The sequence below is a fragment of the Ochotona curzoniae genome, unplaced genomic scaffold (genome assembly GCF_017591425.1).
Source record: "Ochotona curzoniae isolate NIBS_2020 unplaced genomic scaffold, NIBS_Ocur_1.0 contig_3520, whole genome shotgun sequence".
NCBI classification, from domain to species: domain Eukaryota; kingdom Metazoa; phylum Chordata; class Mammalia; order Lagomorpha; family Ochotonidae; genus Ochotona; species Ochotona curzoniae.
Genome location: NW_024465894.1, coordinates 25,261,035 through 25,278,828, shown reverse-complemented (window position 1 = coordinate 25,278,828; position 17,794 = coordinate 25,261,035). Strand labels below are relative to the sequence as shown.

Sequence of the window (17,794 nt, the reverse complement as noted above, 5' to 3'; positions counted from 1 at the left end):
TGTTTGGATCTGAGTAGCAATTTGGGGAAGAAGAAAAAAAAAAAGCATCGTATTGACGGTAATAGCTTGAAACATGAAATTGTTTTTATTCCCAGCCTGGAGAAATTGCAGGGCACATTTTGTTTAAGCAACCCTTTTGACTCCAGTCTGAATACAAATGGAATACCCAAACTGTTGGGCACATTCCTCCTTATCTCCTACCCAGGGACTGATTTCATTACCATAATTGCAGGTCTGCCAGGCTTTTGGCAGCCTCTTCCTCCCAAGACCCTTAACAGCCTTGTAGAGTGTTGTGGCTCAGTTATTCTGTCTTTAGATACAGGCAGATGGGGCCACAGAGGAGAAAAGTTAGGCTTTCAAAGGCTCAGCGTCGTCCTGTCGTGACCTAGTTGTGCATTCCCTCACTTGTGCTTGCAGACTTCCATGTGGTTCCCAGTTAACCTTTATTCAGGCTGACAATTACTAGTACATTTACAAGAGATGCCTACAAGAATGAGGTGATGGTGGCAGCATGAGACAAAGCTAGTGGTACCCTTATCAGCATCCTTATAGATGCACTTCAGCTGTTACAGCCTGAGTGGGCGCTAAGATCAGAGACCACCCTCTTGGCTGTGTGGCCAGACCTCAGAGAGCCACAGCACAGGCCCACCATTGACTAAGAAGCTTCCTTCGGATGGCAAAATGAGCACAATTCAAATTCCCTCTTTCCTACCACAAAAGGAAGGGGCTCTGCCTCTCAGGGATGGGCACAGCCCAGTGCAATCTGGCAGATCATCTCAGTAACCCTCCCAAATGTCAGGCTAGGGCAAAAAATTCATCTGCCCAGGACATCTTGCGCTGATTACTTGGAACGCATGTTTCTGATTCATTTGCACATAACTCATCCAGGGGGTGTTGCAAGAGCTATGTGATGGCCAAAAGAACCCAATGAGTCTTTTATTATATTTTTAAACAAGTTTCTCTGTGTTGATTGTCTTTTGGAGCCAAGAAACTGCATTCTTCCATGATAGACTTCAAAAGTAGTCTCCATCCATCCCACCACAGGCAATAAGTCTTGCTTCCAGCACGCTGGCTCTGACCCTCCAGGTCAATTGAGAAGTGCGTAGGCTACACCTGGCATACGAGAGGGATGAAGATCCTAACTGGGAGCCCTGGTCACGACATTCTTTCACTCATGTCTCTGTGCTTCCCGTGGCTAGAGCCCTCACCAGCAGCTCTGCCCTCTTGGCTCGCATGGTTCTGTGCAGGGACGGTACCTCTACCACTTACTCAGGGGCCACACTCCCACATCTGCTGCTTACTAGCTTTGCGACCTTAGGCAAGTGATGAAAGTCTCTTGGGTTAGTTTTCCTTGTCTGTTGGTGTTCAGCAACCGCTCCAAGACTGAAATTGCTTATGTCAATGACCACTGAATCGCATAGGGTCACATGTGTTGGGAAGTTGAGCAGCACTCAGAAGGGAGAGCTTACCCCCTGTTCCCTGCGGTACAATCACGGGTTACCCAGTTGGGGCTGAAGGTTGTGCAGTGGCCCCATTCACATGACAGGAGCCTCACAGCAGGATATTCGTTTGGGTGTCCAGGTTCTCAGTCTTTACATGGCCTCTATGAGCACAGCAGCAGGCTAGGTTAGACTTCCACCCAAGATAGTGAAAACAGAAGCTGCAAGACCTTTTCAGACCTGTGCCATTCTACTGGATATAGTCAATCCTAGGATGATGGAGGTGTGTGAGGTTATATACTCTGTAAGCAGTGTATTTGGAACAGTGCCTGAGAATCAGTTCAGTCAGTGTGCAGTCAGTGTTGGTTATTCTGAGGATTATTCTTGTACCACTTCAGGGCCACATGGGGTATATGTATATCCCCTGGGAAAGCTTCTCAACAATTTAGTTAGTAGGAAATCAGGGACCATAGTGGTCTCCTCCCAACCTAAGCCCAGCTGTAAAATCCTGTGAACTGTCCCTGGATGTTTGCCATTCTCTAAGCAACCCCAGCTTTCCTTCATGAGGGATTTGGCCATTGTCTATCTTGGCTCTCTCAGACTTTCTTCCAAGGGTCGCCATAGCTTGGAGGCTGTGGACTCCACCTTGACCCTGGCCTGTTCTGAATTCCCCAGGTCACCATAGAGGTGGTCGACGGTCCAGACTCCGAAGCAGATAAAGACCAGCAGCCGGAGACTAAGCCCAGCTGGTCAGTCCCATCCCCCGACTGGCGGGCCTGGTGGCAGAGGTCCTTGTCCTTGGCGAGGGCAAACAGCGGGGACCAGGACTACAAGTACGACAGTACCTCAGACGACAGCAACTTCCTCAACCCCCCCAGAGGGTGGGACCGTCCGGCCCCAGGCCACCGGACTTTTGAAACCAAAGAGCAGCCAGAATATGGTGAGTTTACCACCCAGTAATATAAAATTGGTGGGGAGAGTAAATGAGGATGATGAGGTCTAAGGGACATGGAGCCAAGCAAATCCCAGCTGAGAGTGTGTGGCTTTTGGTCTTCCACGAGGCATACCTCATAAGGGATCTCCCCCACAGAAACCCCAGGGAGGCACCAGCAGCCACATTTTTCTGGAAAGACTATAATTTTGAAATCACACTATTATCCTAGGAGGGAACTTTTTAAGGTCTTTGGGATTCTTTCTGCCTTTATCCCTGCCAAATTTTAGACTTATTTCTAAAAATGAAGAAATCATCCAATTAATTTCTTGCATTTTTCACTATGGGAGTTCGCATTGAAAACTGACTTAGTAAATGAGATATAAACAGATTTTTTTTTTAACAATGATGTTTTGTTTGATGTTGTCTCTTGAGAATCCACATGAGCATGTGTATCACAGGTTATCAAGAATGCACAATAAATTTCAAGATCCCAAGACATTTAATTTCTTGTTTTTAGATTAGGGTAGGTGATGTAACATAATCCCAAGCCAGTGACTTAAAATAACAAAAGTTTGTTTTTCATTAGAGTTAGGAAGAGAGACAGGGTGAGGGGAACTCAGCTCCATTTCGGCAGACAGGGATCCCGCCTGCTTCCACAATGGACATCCACCAGTTGGGTCTGCATGTTATTCCCCATGATACTCTACAGCCATCTGGGAAACACAGGAAGAGAGGGAATCTTGGAAACTCTTCACTCCCTCAGCCTGAAAGCAACATAGTATCACATTCACTCTAATTCTATTGGCAAGACCTGGTCACTTGGTCCCACACAGGCAGATGCAGAGGATACTGAGAAATGGATTCAGCGTGTCCAAAGAAAAGCAGGAGAAGAGTGAAAATAATTTTTGTAAGCATCTGGCCAGTATGAATAGGGAATTGGACAGTGTACTAGAAGAACACCTGCATCTTACAAATGTACCCAGCATCCTCACATTCTCATGGGTCCAAGATCAGTATGCTTGTAAGTAAACTGTATACATATTTGTTGTGGGTTAAAGTGCTTAGGAGTGTACTTGAGTAGTGAAGCTACTCAGAAAACTCACGGAAACAATGAAATTTAAAATTAAGTTTAAAATCTATATATTTAGTTTATTTTATGACACACTTTCCATAAATTTTCTGAATACCCCAATACATACAAATTCTTGAAATTCTTGTAACTTCCCTTTTAATTCCAGTTCCATGAAGTTTTTGTACAATATTTGTTAAAATGAGCATGACTGGCACTTTCATACTTACTCCTACTCTTCTACAGAAAGACTAGTTATATATTGTAGTCATTTCCCTCTAACCCATGAAAGATGAGGAATGTAGACAACTTCCAAAACAGTGGACAGTTTTTTTTTCTAATCACATAATCATGGCTAACCCAACATTTATTAAGAGCATATCTGAGTCCAGCTCTATGTTAAATGCTGGGAATCCAAAAATTAACAAGACGAGGTCCTTCCCTGCAAAGGATCACCCTGTGTGTGCAGCAAGATGAAGATATGAGAAATTCTGTCATGGTAGAGATATACACCAAAGATTAGAGGAGCAGAAAGAGGGCTCCGTGCCCCTTGCGGGAGGTTCTTGAAAACATCACCCCTCCTAGAGGCAGTCCAAATAACCAACCCTCCAGGAGGGGGGAATGGAGAGAACGGCTAATATTTATATGGTGTGTGACATGCACACCTCACTCTATGAATGGTACAGAAGTTAGCTCATTTACTCAGCTATCTGAGGCAGACATCCCATTTCATAGATGCAAAAACTAATGCCTGGAGAACTTGAGCAATTTGGCTTAGAGGATCAAAGCCTGGGATTCATTCCAGGCAGCAGGAGTCTGTCCCTTACAGAAACAGAGCATACCTAGAAATGGAAGCTTAGATAGGAAGATAGGAACGAGAGGAGAAGATCAGTGCTGTTGAACAAAGAAACACAGAAAACCCATGAATGCCCATCTGAGGGCACAGGGTTTGTGCCCTGTTTTTCCAGCACACAGAGAACACTGTGTCTGACAGCAGGACGCAGAGTGTGGCATGACAATCCTTTGGATGCATGTTAAGGGGAAGGTGTGGGGAACAGCAGTCCAAGTACCCAAGAACATTAAAGGTTCCGTGTGTGATCCAGTGCACAGTCCAAGCTGAAGGCCATTGCCCTTCATCTACTCAATCAGAGGGTTGGGGATGAGAACTAGAACCCATCTGTGTTTGCTTTTACCTTTCTTTTTTCCAGCCAAGGTCATCAGGTAATTTCTCATGCTTACTAAAGTTTGAATAACCACTGCTAGAATCAACTTCATCAGTCTAAAGCTTTTCCAGAGTGCACCCTGCTCAATTCGTGAACATGAAGGCCAGCCTCTCTACTGTAATCTTGAGCATAAAGTTTGCTCCTCCTGGGGCACTTACTGAAGCTGCCTCAGCCATGCTTACCCCAGTTTCCTAGATAAAGGGGACTCAGCAAGATCACTGCAGGAGAACCTCCATCTTCTAAGATTTTAGATGATCCCTTGGCAACTTTGCTAACATTAGGCTGCATTTCAGGATTGCTACTTATAAATAAAATCTTTTCCCTTTTAATACTTAAAGGAAAAGAAAACAGTGCTTACCAGATTTCAACGTCTGTACAAGCAACCCCAGAAAAATACAACTGCTGATGCTCTAAGCATAGAGAAGGGGGCAAGAGCATAACTGATGCTGTCACCGCCAGCCCTCAGACCACACTGTGAACCCTTGACAGCACCTGCAGACCAAATGAATGATTGCTGGTGCTAGGAATACTCTGCAAGGAACGTGTAGCTTCTAGCACTCCACACAGCATCAGCTGAGCTCAGAGCTCCCTTTATTTTTTTTACTCTAATCAGCAAGAAGCTTTTGAGCGATTGCTAGTGTCTGTCTCCATGCTGGGAGCCATGCAGGACACAGGGAAAGTACATACCACAAAGATGCTGAGGTCTGTGCAGTGGCAACACATTACAAGGAATGGAAGATTCAATGGACTCTCATGACTTGCTGCATTGCCCAAGATGAGCTGAAACTGCCCCCAAGAGCTGGTCTTTGTGGAGGATATAAAGCTCAGATTTTTGAAAATGTAAGTGTTCGTTGGGAAGAGAATATTTTTAAAGGTCCAAGATGAGGTAAATGCCATCTACGGAATGGGTTATATGACACCTTCGGAAGACAGACCTGATTTGTAATGATGGAAACATACTATGATGATGTCATGAGTCAGCTCAACTGTGAAAATGATATATGGAGACATTATAGAATATTTTTTTAAAAAACCATTGTATTTATTTGAAAAACAGAGTTGCAGAGAGAGAGAGGGATAGACAAAGTGAATCTTCCATTTGCTGACTGAGTCCCCAAATGGCCATGGAGAGGCCAAGCCAAAACCAGTTGCTTCATCTAAGTTTCCCATGATTGCAGGGCCAACCTCCTTGGATGCATCAACACACAGGTGGGTCAGAAGTAGAGCAGCCAGGACTTGAACCACTGCTAATACTGTGGACTATTTTTAAAGCATTTATTTGTATGAGAGTGAGTAAGTCAGACAGCACTCCCTTCCATTAGTTTACCCTCCAAATGCAGCAGTGGGCAGCACTGGGTCAGGCCAAAGCCCGAAGCGGAACACCACATCCACATCTCTTAAATGGTGGCAAGGAGTCAATTACATCATCCACTGCTTCCAGAAGTACACATTAGCAGGAAGCGGGAAATTAGGAACTGAACCCAGATACTCCAATACAGGATGTAGAGGGCCTAGCCAGTGTGTAAACTACCAAGTGAAACAGCCATCCTTGAAGTGCTGCATTTGAAATACTTTGTATGAAAATCCTTCAGGAATTCAGGGCAAAACCGAGTCCAAATTCATTCCGACGGTAATAGATCATTTTCCCCAAATCTCTCAGAACAGCCCGCATAATGAAATGAGGCCAGGGCGCCACTTAAAGGTATCTGGGTTACGACTCGGGTCTTTGAAATCTTTCTTCTGATCATGGAAGATTTCAGTCATTAGTTTTCAGGAATTCTTCTTTGTGCTGTTGTATTTTTGCCCACAGAAGCTGGACAAATTAAGTCTATTTAGAAATGGAGGAGGGAAACGTAGGTCAGAATTACATTTGCTGAAGCACCAGGATGCAGAACAGGGTGTGGTGGGCACAGGCAGAGCTCAGATCTAGTCCTGCCTTGGCTGAAGGTGGATGCTGTGACAAGAGGCAAAGGCCTCACACTCTCTGAATTTCAGCTGCCTTATCCATTCAGGAGGAGATTTCTCCTTGCCTTGTCAGGGTTACTGTAGGAATTAAATCAGTGCCTTGAAAGAGAAGTTCTTTAAAGCAAGACTTCAATCACTGGCAGCTACCAGCTTGTAGGATTAGTGGGACAGGTTAGCCAGTGGCCGAATCAAGCTCTAGATCACTGCAATTGTCTTGATACTCTGAGTGGTTCGCCATCGCTGGTGCCCTGCATCAGGAAAAGTTGTGTTTAAACTCTGGGTGGCCTCCTGGGCACGCAGCTCTCAGCCCCTTGCTCTGGTGTGTTCGCTTCTCGCCTTGAGCTCTTTGGTATCACAGACAGGAGCGTTGACAACACAGCAGCGCTCTCTCTCACTGTGTCACCTTAGTGACTGTTGTTGCTCCCATTCATATTTGGCTCTACACAATACTCCCAAGCAGGTGAGCAAAAGACACCAGGTTCTTTATTCCCGCAGAAAAAACCTCCTGCCCTCAATGTTTTGTCCCAGTCAAAAGTTCCATTTCTGTCCTGTCCCCTGAGCCCATGAAGCAAACCCAAGTGTTCAACAGGAGTGTCTGTGCCACCGGAGGCTGTGGCGGCATCAGGCTGACCCCGTGTGCTCTTCCTAGGACACTGTTTCATCTCCTTGCTAGCATCAGTAGGCAGGATTGGCCACAGGGCTGTGCAGAGCTGTGTACGTAACTCAGGTTTACGTATATATATTTAAATAAACCTGGAAGCAACATGGCTTCGTGAGCTCTGTTAAACATGAAGAAAGTCACTTGGTGGGATAACACATTTCTGATGGCTCTAAAGTCTGAAGCCCTACAGAGCAGGGAGGGTATTACGATGTATCTGAAAAAAACATTTGACGCTTGATAAACCACTCCTAAAACACAGTAGCCTAAAAAAACAACAGTTTCTCTGAGGAGTCCGTGGCTGTCTGGGCTGTTCTGGCTTGTCTGAGTAGGTGGGACTGAAGGGCACCGTGTGGCCTCACTTGCAAGGCCGGGGCTCCAATGACACAGGGTACCGACATAACCACCTGGTCCTCCCTCTCTGCTGCCTTTCCACCTGCTTCTGGAAGAGATCCCAGTAGCTGCAGAGTAAGCTCCAAGAAATGAGCACTTTGTCAAACCTCTGCTGGCATCGTATTGGCTGTTACCCTATTGGCCAAAGTCGGTCATGTGGACTGTCCTGAGATCAGTGTGAGAAGGGAGGAACCTAAGAGGTGAATTTGGGTAAGAATAATTGTGGACATCATTAATACACATTTGGACTGAGCCTTAACATTTAATCATTTTAGATCCGAGAAACCAACACCAGAAATTAACCTGACAAAGGTTCTAGTATCAGCCTCTTGGTGACGTAGGATGATGTTTTCCCAGCTTGATCTCCACAATGACATAAGGGAGAGGATTTCTAGAGGGTTGAAGTTCCCTGGCTCTTGCAGAGCCAAGCAGGACCCCACTTGGCATCATTGTATTTACACTGGAGTCTACCAGTGTGATATGAACTGCACCCTTGTGATTTAGTAAGCTTTTCTGAACTTACCCCTTTCCTCTTTTTGATGAGTGTCAAATACACTATAATCTGTACTTGGAACTGATTTTATTTTCCTTTAACAGAATCTGGCCTGGGCGGTATACGTAGGATGTGACTGAGTGTTCACGTGGGCCATGTAACCCGCCGTGCCAGGCTGCTCTCCCAACAAGTACAGAGTTGTGTGACTGTCCCAGGTGCATCTCTGGTATCGCAGGTGGATTAGCCAAGAGATGCCCAGTGCAGAGGTGCCTCGGACAGATCAGCAACTGGCCCTACCTCTCTAGTGTACAGTGTTGCTGCCCACTAAGAGATGGAAGAAAGGCAGGAGTCTTATGCTGGAGAAGGGGGCCAGTCCCCTAACAAGAACCAGTAGTTTCAAGCATCTGCTTGGCACTGTGTTTGGAAAACCGAGCCTTACAAGAGAATCTAAGTTTGGAAAAATCCTTGCGTGGGGAGGAGAAAAAGAAAAAATGGAAGGGAGCCCTGGGGGTGTGTGAAGTGTGAGCAAACCGTCCGCTCAGAGTTAGGGAACAGGACCCCACCACAAAGCCCCACAACCAGCACTCAGATTGTGCTTAATGGACTGATGAGGCTGAGTGACCCTGGGTTTGCACGAGGAGTGTGCAGCGTGAAACCATATCAACAACAGCCCAGGCTGGCATGAGGCCTAGAGTTCAGGTAGAAACATGTGTGCACAGCATTCTTGTGGGGCCTATGTAATAACGATCCCCACGAGCTGATGGAAACACAGGGCACCCCTTCCCCGCAGGGCACATGCCTGCAGCTCTATACTGGGCACCAGCAGAGGCTGTGCGGCCATGGGAAGGTTCGCACTACCTGCGAGAAAGGAGGAAGGACCACAGGCAGGTACTGCCAGAAGAGCTATAAGGGGCTAGAGCCAGGCTTGTTTGTCTGTGGATGGCACAACCTTGGACAAGTCAGCCAGTCACCCCAGGACTCTGCTTCTGATGAAGCAAAATCAGACTTAGCAAGGTGCCGGTCTCCTCCGGCCCTTCACACTCCAAGCCTCCCACCCAGCCAGCCTATTCTACTCGTCCTTTTTCTATACCATTGACCAACTTCTAATATACTGTGTAAGTTACTCATTTTTGTGCTCATTCATTACTGGCTCTCTTGTCACCAGGACAGGGATCTGCAAAAGCTTTACTTAATCATGTATCACACATACCCTGAGCTGCAGCCTGGCAGACAGTAAGAGGGCCCATCACTCACTGTGTGGCTTTTGAGCAATGACCTGAAGGAGCTAGCCGTATCATGCCTAAGTCAATCATCGTGGAGTACTGCAGTGCATCAACCCATCCCAGCAAGAGCAGCTTATTGTTTTCTCATGATTTCTGGGGTTCAGGAGCCTGGGCGGGGTCACCAGACTCACCACCACTACTGGGTCATCAGCTGCCCGCTGAGAAGGGCTGAGGGCTTCACAAAGGCTTTTCTCTCATGCCCAGCATCTTAGGGTCTGCCACGTGGATCTCCTCTTTCTATAGGTCACCTCATAATTGGGTAGCTGAGAACACAGGGAAGGAAGGAATAAGGGTGATAATACTGGCAAGCTGCCAGGCATGGTTACCCCATGAGCTCATGCGCTGCAATGCACTGCTCTCAATCAACATCCCCTGGGCATCTCTTAAGGAGTCAGGCCCTGGACATGCACTCCTGACCAGAGAAGTCCCAAACGTCTCTGGCTTCACCAAGCTGAGCCCTAAATCACTCCCCCCCCTACCGAGTGGGAGGTCTTTTAACCCTCACTGGCCTCCACACCCCTCCAACAGTGGGAAAAATGCATGAGGCAGGCCACCTGAGGGCTGCCTGACAAGAGGGTTTCTGGGGACTCTGCTGATATGGATGACCATCACCCTGGCTCTCTCTTCCAGATTCCACGGATGGTGAGGGTGACTGGAGTCTCTGGTCTGTCTGCAGCGTCACCTGTGGGAACGGCAACCAGAAACGGACCCGATCTTGCGGCTACGCATGCACTGCAACGGAATCTAGGACCTGTGACCGTCCCAACTGCCCAGGTAAGTGTGTGTGCTGGTGTCAAGTTCAAGGCAGAGTTGTTTTTGTTTTGATTTTTTTTCTTCAATTTACATTGAAAACCTGTAATTACAGTTTTAAAGATGACCATTACCCTAAGACTTCTGAGCAGAGTAAGAGAAGATAAATTAATGAACTTAATGGATGAAAAGTTGGATTTTCTGTTTGATACACAGTTGCAGTAACCGTGACCTAAGGGACAATACTACATTGTATTTTTTTTTTTTAATTTAAAAGAGGGACTCTGATTTGTGTGGGCCTTTGATGTGGGATTTTGTGTGTGTGCGTCAAAGAGACACAAGAAGATAAACAGTCAGAGTCTGATAAGGATGCCAGGACAGAGGTTTAATCGCCATCTGGAAAAAAACCACAGTTAGTCCTGCTGGTGACATCTGAAAGTAACGGAGGATTCCAGGGACAACAAACTGGGACAGCTTAGCACTTAATTACTATAGTCTGTGGTGAGTGCTTCAAAACTAAAATGAATTGCAGACTTGGCGAGATACCATTTGGTGAAGGATTACAGCGGAGTTTTTCAAACTATGGTCAATGGCCCCAGTCCAGTCTAGGACCTGTTTGTGCAGGACCCATACATTTTTTTAAGGGTTCTGAAAAGCAGAAGGAAGATGTGGAGGAGGAAAGCAGGTGAAGGAGAAAGCAGAGAGGAAGGATTAACAAGGAACAATCAAAGACCATCTATGACCCACAAGGTCTAAAATTCTAAGGCCCTTTATAAAACCACACACACGCACACACATACTCTTTACCAACTCCTTGTTTATAGTTTCACTCTGTAGCCCCCACTGCCAGTTAGAACACTAATATCATTAGCCCTTTCCAGATAACATACATTCCAGATGGTTTCATCTAAAAGTATCAGAAACAAACAAAAATACGTATATATGAGCTCCATACGGCACACTTCCTCTTTCTACCTGCAGACAAGCTGTTTGCAAACTAGAGCTATCTGGAACAAGAAAAGAAGTGGAGAGGGAGATGGAGGATCAGAGAGAGAGAGGAAGGATCAGGTTGGAATGAATGTGTCTGCTGGCGAACGGGGCTGAAATGTGCGCAGTGGCTCGGGTTCTGCATCGGCCACACTGGTGGAGCGCAAGGAAGTGGCTCAGCCGTGAAGATACTCCCTGTGACCTCTTCCTTGCACATCAGAACGGGCCGAGCTGCAGGTCTCAGGGGTGGAATGTGAATGGGTAGACATTAACCGTGAGAATAGGAGGAGGGGTAAGAAGACAGGAAGAAAAAGAAGAAAGAAGAGAAGGAGAATACAAAGATGATGGGGATGAAAAGGAGAACATGAAGAGAAAGAAAATGAAGATCAAAAATAGAAAGGACAATGAATAAGATATTTTGAGTACCTAACAAGTACATTCCTAAGCTGGATGTATGTCCTATCATTTAGTCCTCACAATAGCCAAATGAAATGACCAGATACTTATTACTGTACCCATCTGATGTATATGGGAACTAACACAGTGGATCAGGAGGAAGTAACTGATATGGGATCAGAACTCTACAGTTTATGTTTTCAATCATTAAGCTCTTGACCTCTGCTGGGATAAAGGTGGGGGCTGAGCCACACCTGGTTAGAGTCAGCACTGCTGCCAGGGCTTAGGGGCTTGCCACGATGCTGTCTTCAAGAACTGGCATTTAGATTCAGCATGGTGGGTATGGCTAGTCCATCGGGGTAGTGGGGCGGCAGGGGGACTGTTCTCTGCCACCACTCTAAATATCCCTCCTTATCTCCTGTCACCGCTGAGAACGGTGTGGTCAACATCCCTGTTCAGATGTTCTCTCCTCCCCCGGCCTTCCCTCCCTTCTATCTGTTCTACAGCTTCTGGCTTTTCCAGCTTTCTAGATTCCATTGGAACATGAGGCATTTCCTTTTTGGTGCAATCTCTTCACTCATTTGGTTTGCAGATTCTCAGTCATACTGGATGGACTTACAGGGCAGACAAGATCTCGCTGGCCTGGCAGTGACTGCAGTGTGAAAGCCCGTCTCCTCTCTCCGCCTTCCCAGCATCTCCTCCTATCCTCCACTGGGGAGCTTAAGGGGGGTCTCACATAAAGTTACACCCAGCCATGCCCAGCAGGGAAACAAGGGCTCACCAACCAATGTTTCCAAGTCTTCCCGTACTCCCTCTACTGCTTTAGCTTGCACTGTTAAGGGAGCCTGGTTAGGGGTCACAGTTTACAGCAGGAAATCTGAACAAGGAAGGACTCAATACTTTACAACAAGTGATGAGAATCCCAGCATGCTCTCTGAAAAGCACCATATACCATGCTTGCTGTTCTGAAACACGTGATGTCTGATCTTTGACTACAAAACGCTGCATCTTCAAAACGAGCTCCACAAAGCTTGAAAAGCACTGCCAACTTTGACCAGCTACTGCTCTTTCTTTACATAATCACACTGAATTCTCTCAACCCCCTGGGGTAGAGCATTGAGTTCTGCCTCATTTCACAGATGGGAAGACTGAGGCCCTCGGCAGTGGACTGCCTTGCTGGAGATCACTTGGCTAGCAATGATGTGATCCCAGGCCGGCAGTCTCCAGAGACATGCCATTAACCACTACACTCCACTGCCTCTGCTTGAGCTTGTTACCCTCGCTCCCCCAGATGGCCCTTCCGATATAAGTTGCTCACTGCCTTACATCCCATCCCTGGCCCCCTCCTGGGTGAGACCCTGGGAGTCAGCTGGGCACATTTGGATCTGATTTCATGCTGCAAATTGTATCTGGGGTTTTAATATATTTTACGCGCTGCTACCTGCTTTTTACCGTTCGCCCTGTTGGCAAGTTACTGCCCAGGAGTAGCAATGGATACAAAGCAGGCTTTGTTCACGTGTGTTTGTTTTTTATTTGGGGAGAGGGGTAACTGTTTCCATAGAACTGGGGAAAAAGTGAGTTCTTGTCTGTGTTCAGGAATTGAAGACACTTTGAGGACAGCAGCCACTGAAGTGAGCCTGCTTGCGGGAAGCGAGGAGTTTAATGCCACCAAACTCTTTGAAGTTGGTAAGATGTTTTTCTTTTTCTTTTAATATCCAAATATTGATTTAGCGCTTTGGGGATTCCTTTCGCCTTTGCAATGCCATCCTTGGATCCATGTAAATGCTTCATTTTCCTCTTCTGGGGCCCATTCTCCTCACAAATTTCTTGTGCGTTAATGTACTCCAAGCAAGAGAAGGCAGTGCCGCTGGCTCCCCCCCCCCACACACACACACTGGGCCACACAGCATGGCTGCGGCCACCCAGCTCAGCACACAGCCTCCCCAGCAAGGAGCAGATGGGACCACTCTCCTCCCTCAGCACACATTCAGTCCACAGCAGGGGCCTGAGCTCCTCTGTTCTCAGTCATCCCTCACCAGCTGTGCTCAGTAAAACAAGTTCTCTGGGTAGGCATTGTGCAGTGAGTTAAGTTGGTCCTTGGGATGCCGACATGTTATACTGCAGTGCCAGTCTGAGTCCCAGCTACTCTGCTTCTGATCCAACTCCTGGGAAGCAGCAGGTGATGGATCGAGTACTTGGGTCCCTGCCTCCCCTATATGCAAGACTCAGTTGGGGCTCCTGGCTGCTGGCTTTGGCCTGATCCACCCTGAGCTGATGTGGCCGTTGAGGAAGCCAACCAGCAGATGGCTTCTATTCTGTCACTTGGTCTCATGGTTCCCTTCCCATGACTCAGCCTTTTCAATCAATTAAAACTTAAAAAAAAGGAAACTTAAAAATCAGCTCTATAACAGAGGAAAGGAAAAAAAAAAGGAATTTTCTCAATACCATACACCTTCTTTTCAAGAATTGTCCATAAACCTTTGATATGTTCTGTTATTTGATGGCATAATGCCTTTGGCAACATTTCTTTGTACCACTTAAAAATTCTTTTGTAGACATCTCCCCGCCTCCTCAGACACAATCTGGCTTGTCCTGTGTCCTTTTTCCCCCCCTAAGCCAAGCTATTGAGGAGCTAACTTGGCAAGCAGATAATTTTTAATTGTCCACTAAAGTCAGGCAAGGATCTAGGTAGAACAGCTTGAAATAAAAGCAAAGGCTAATAAGAAAGGACTGAAAAAAGGCACGCGTGGAGTGGGGGGAGCTATAATTAAACTGAGAAGTAGGCATTTCACCTGCTAGTTAAGATGCTTGCACCCTGTATCCGTGTGCCAGCGTCCAGCTCCAGCTCCTGACTCCAGCTTTTTGCTAACGCTGACTCAGGGACACAGAGGCGATGGGAGACCTGGACTGAACTGTTGGCTTCTGTCACCACCCAGTTCCAGCCATGGTGGGCATCAGGGAGTAAACCAGCAGACAGGAAGCTCACTTTCACAGCCTGGTGAGGGAAAGCAGGAGAGATGACAAACTCAAGAACTCATGCTTCATTCAGCCATGACTTAGCCACCATGATTGGAAAATAAGACATCAGTCTCCTGACCCCTCCATGGGCAATAGTGAAGAGCTCTTACTGCTTCTTGGCCTGAGAGGATCAGGACAGGGAGTGGTGATCAGAGCCCACAGAGTGTTTGGTACTCAAAGGGACCAACCGACCTGTCCCAATCAGGGAGGGGAGAGATGTAAATGGCCTGACGTCACCTTCTGTCTGGCTTATAGCCTATCTCCTGTTAGTGCAACACAACCGGAACTCGAAGAGCTTGTTGATAGAATCTGCATAGCTCAGCCACCCAGGGCAGGAAGAGGCATGAGGCAAAGATCATAGAACTGAGACCAGGAGATGGGAACATCTTTGCACAGGGTCCAAGGCCAAGTTATTTAACCTAACACTGCCTCCATTTTCTGCTCTGTCAAATGTGTGTGAGCTATTGTTGAAGAAAATGAAACAGTACTTGGAAAGCATTTTAGAACATACCCGTCATACTGAACACTCTATACAAATGAAAAAAATAAAATTTAGTCAATGGTTTCCCTGTTGGTAGGTGAATACAATGCCTGTATCTCCTGGAAGAAAAATGTCCCTCACTGAATTTTTGTTTTAAGACTGCTTCCAAAACAGATTCCACTTGCTATGTGGACACTCCCCATAGACCCCAGGACTGGCAGGTGCTGTTGCTGACTCCCTTGACTGGCCCTTGGTGTCTGAACATCCAAGGGGCTCTCTGCCTTCACCTACATTCACACATTGCCACATTCCTCCCTGCTCTTGGCTTCCTTTAGATTAGCACTCACACCATTAACACTTCCCTGCAATCGATTCTGTTGGAGATGTCCCATGCTCCCACCCGCTGTGTCCCTGCACTCTAGCCTAACCTTCCAGGAAAGAAACCCCTGCCTTTTTTTTGCCTGGAGTTTCTCTTGGCGTGAACTCACTGCTTATGAACTGCACACCGCAGGTCAGGGGCAGCCTGTATGGGTGACTGAAGGGAGCTGGTGGATAAATATCCCGGTCCCCTCCAGATAAAATCTGAACTTGGTCAGGAGGAGCTGTATTCTCAGGATTACTGTGAGCAAGGAAGCATATCATTTCCCTCTTATTGCAACAGAGAGAAGGCTGTAAGCACTAGACACAGTGGATGGAGCTGGGGAAGGAAACATAAAAACAGCAAGGAAGCAGGATGCGGGGGGAGATGGGATAACAGAGCTGAGAAGGTTTGAAAAACGAACAAGTTAAACTCGTCTCTTAATTCCTTTTTCTTGCCAACATTTTGAAATAGCCTCAAACAGTGCCTGCAACACGCATAAAGTTAAAACAGGGAGACGGGGTTAAAATGGAAGGCAGCCCTCACATGTTCCTTTGAGGTCTCTCCTTTCACATCACCACTGATTAGAGCAGGGAGGCAAAGCAGCCGCCGGAATCAGGTTGACTTGGTTAGAGGTGAGACATGCAAAAACAGCACCACGTTGTGTCACCTGTTCCTGATCAGATGTACGAATTATACTGTATGTTCCCCCAGAAGAAAGAATATATAATGGCGGTTATAATGGTGGTTAAAGGCGTGGGATGTGAATATTCATTGTGCATATTTTCTTTACTTTTCCATATATAAGAGAAAAAAAAATTTGGTAATATGAAGATACTTTCAAATATTAAATTAAAAGATGTTTATTTTAATGTAAAAATTTGCAGTTTATGCATAATTCTCTTAATAAGCATTTTCATGAACTCAAAAAAAGATACCCTTCATATTCAAAGATTTCAAAAGTTTTTTTGCACCAAAATAATCATCTATTAATTCCAGTGAGGCAAGAAAGCTTTATAAACAAAGAATTTTTTCGACTCAAAGGAGGTGAGAATAGTCAACCCTGCCTGTGGCTTGGGGGTCCAAAGGGTGGTCCCCTCAGGAGGGGGGCTGCACTGCCATCCTGTAGCCTGGCTTGGCGCTGTGGTGAAGGGGTTTCTCTGGCATCTCTTTCAGACACGGACAGCTGTGAGCGCTGGATGAGCTGCAAAAGTGAGTTCTTAAAGAAGTATATGCACAAGGTGATCAACGACCTGCCCAGCTGCCCCTGCTCCTACCCCACCGAGGTGGCCTATAGCACGGCGGACATCTTCGACCGCATCAAGCGCAAGGACTTCCGCTGGAAGGACGCCAGCGGGCCCAAGGAGAAGCTGGAGATCTACAAGCCCACAGCCCGATACTGCATCCGCTCCATGCTCTCCTTGGAAAGCACCACGCTGGCCGCCCAGCACTGTTGCTATGGCGACAACATGCAACTCATCACCAGGGGCAAAGGGGCGGGCACACCCAACCTCATCAGTACCGAGTTCTCGGCGGAACTCCACTACAAAGTGGACGTCCTGCCCTGGATCATCTGCAAGGGCGACTGGAGCCGGTACAACGAGGCGAGGCCGCCCAACAACGGGCAGAAGTGCGCAGAGAGCCCCTCCGACGAGGACTACATCAAACAGTTCCAGGAGGCCAGGGAGTATTAGAGGCGAGATGCCACCACCGGTTCTGTGACAAACACAGGGCCCTGATCTGCCAGCCGGCACCCTGTCCTTCCCACCCACCTGGGTGTGTATCTATACAGACCACTCAAGTATTACTGAAGAAATTATACTAGGGGTGTGCACTGGTCCGCGAGATGGTCCCCCAAAGCCATCTGTGCCATGTGCAGTCCCTGCAGACCTCCGGCAAGTCCTCCCACGGGCATGTGGACAGGAGGAAGGCACAAGGAAGCCATAGTGGGTGTGAGTCAGGTCACACCATAGCCAATGTTTCCCAGAGAAGAGAAGGAAGAAAGAGACTCAAGGTGTAAACATTGTAAGCCGTCCTTCTATATAACTTATTTAATGCAAATGTGATTTAAGCTTTACCTTTTCTCTGGAGTTGGCCTTGTGAAGCTCATCACTGCTGTTAGAGTTCAGAAAGAAGGGGGCTTGGGGAAGTGGAAGGGAGAGGGAATTTTGTAATGATTGCTCTAGAAATATGCAACGCAATGGAAATGTATGAAAACAAGAAAACACCCACTTTCAACCAAATGCTAATTAGCTATTAGGCACCTTGCAGAGGTTCCAGATGCCAACATTCTCTTGCTTCAGTTAACGGTTAATGGACACTTTTAGGAGCAAATTTGAGGCCTGGT

At 46.9% G+C, this 17,794-nt stretch overlaps 1 protein-coding gene across 1 annotated transcript in view; it reads left to right on the top strand.

Annotated features, from left to right (window-relative positions):
- Positions 1–17,141, top strand: part of ISM1 (isthmin 1) — a 61,042-nt gene extending 43,901 nt beyond the window's left edge. The window contains exons 3-6 of the mRNA XM_040981833.1: positions 2,115–2,379; positions 10,088–10,231; positions 13,187–13,276; positions 16,624–17,141. Of these exons, the coding sequence (XP_040837767.1) occupies positions 2,115–2,379; positions 10,088–10,231; positions 13,187–13,276; positions 16,624–17,141 (1,017 nt within the window). The remainder of the gene's footprint in view (positions 1–2,114; positions 2,380–10,087; positions 10,232–13,186; positions 13,277–16,623) is intronic.
- Positions 17,142–17,794: the final 653 nt, after the last annotated feature.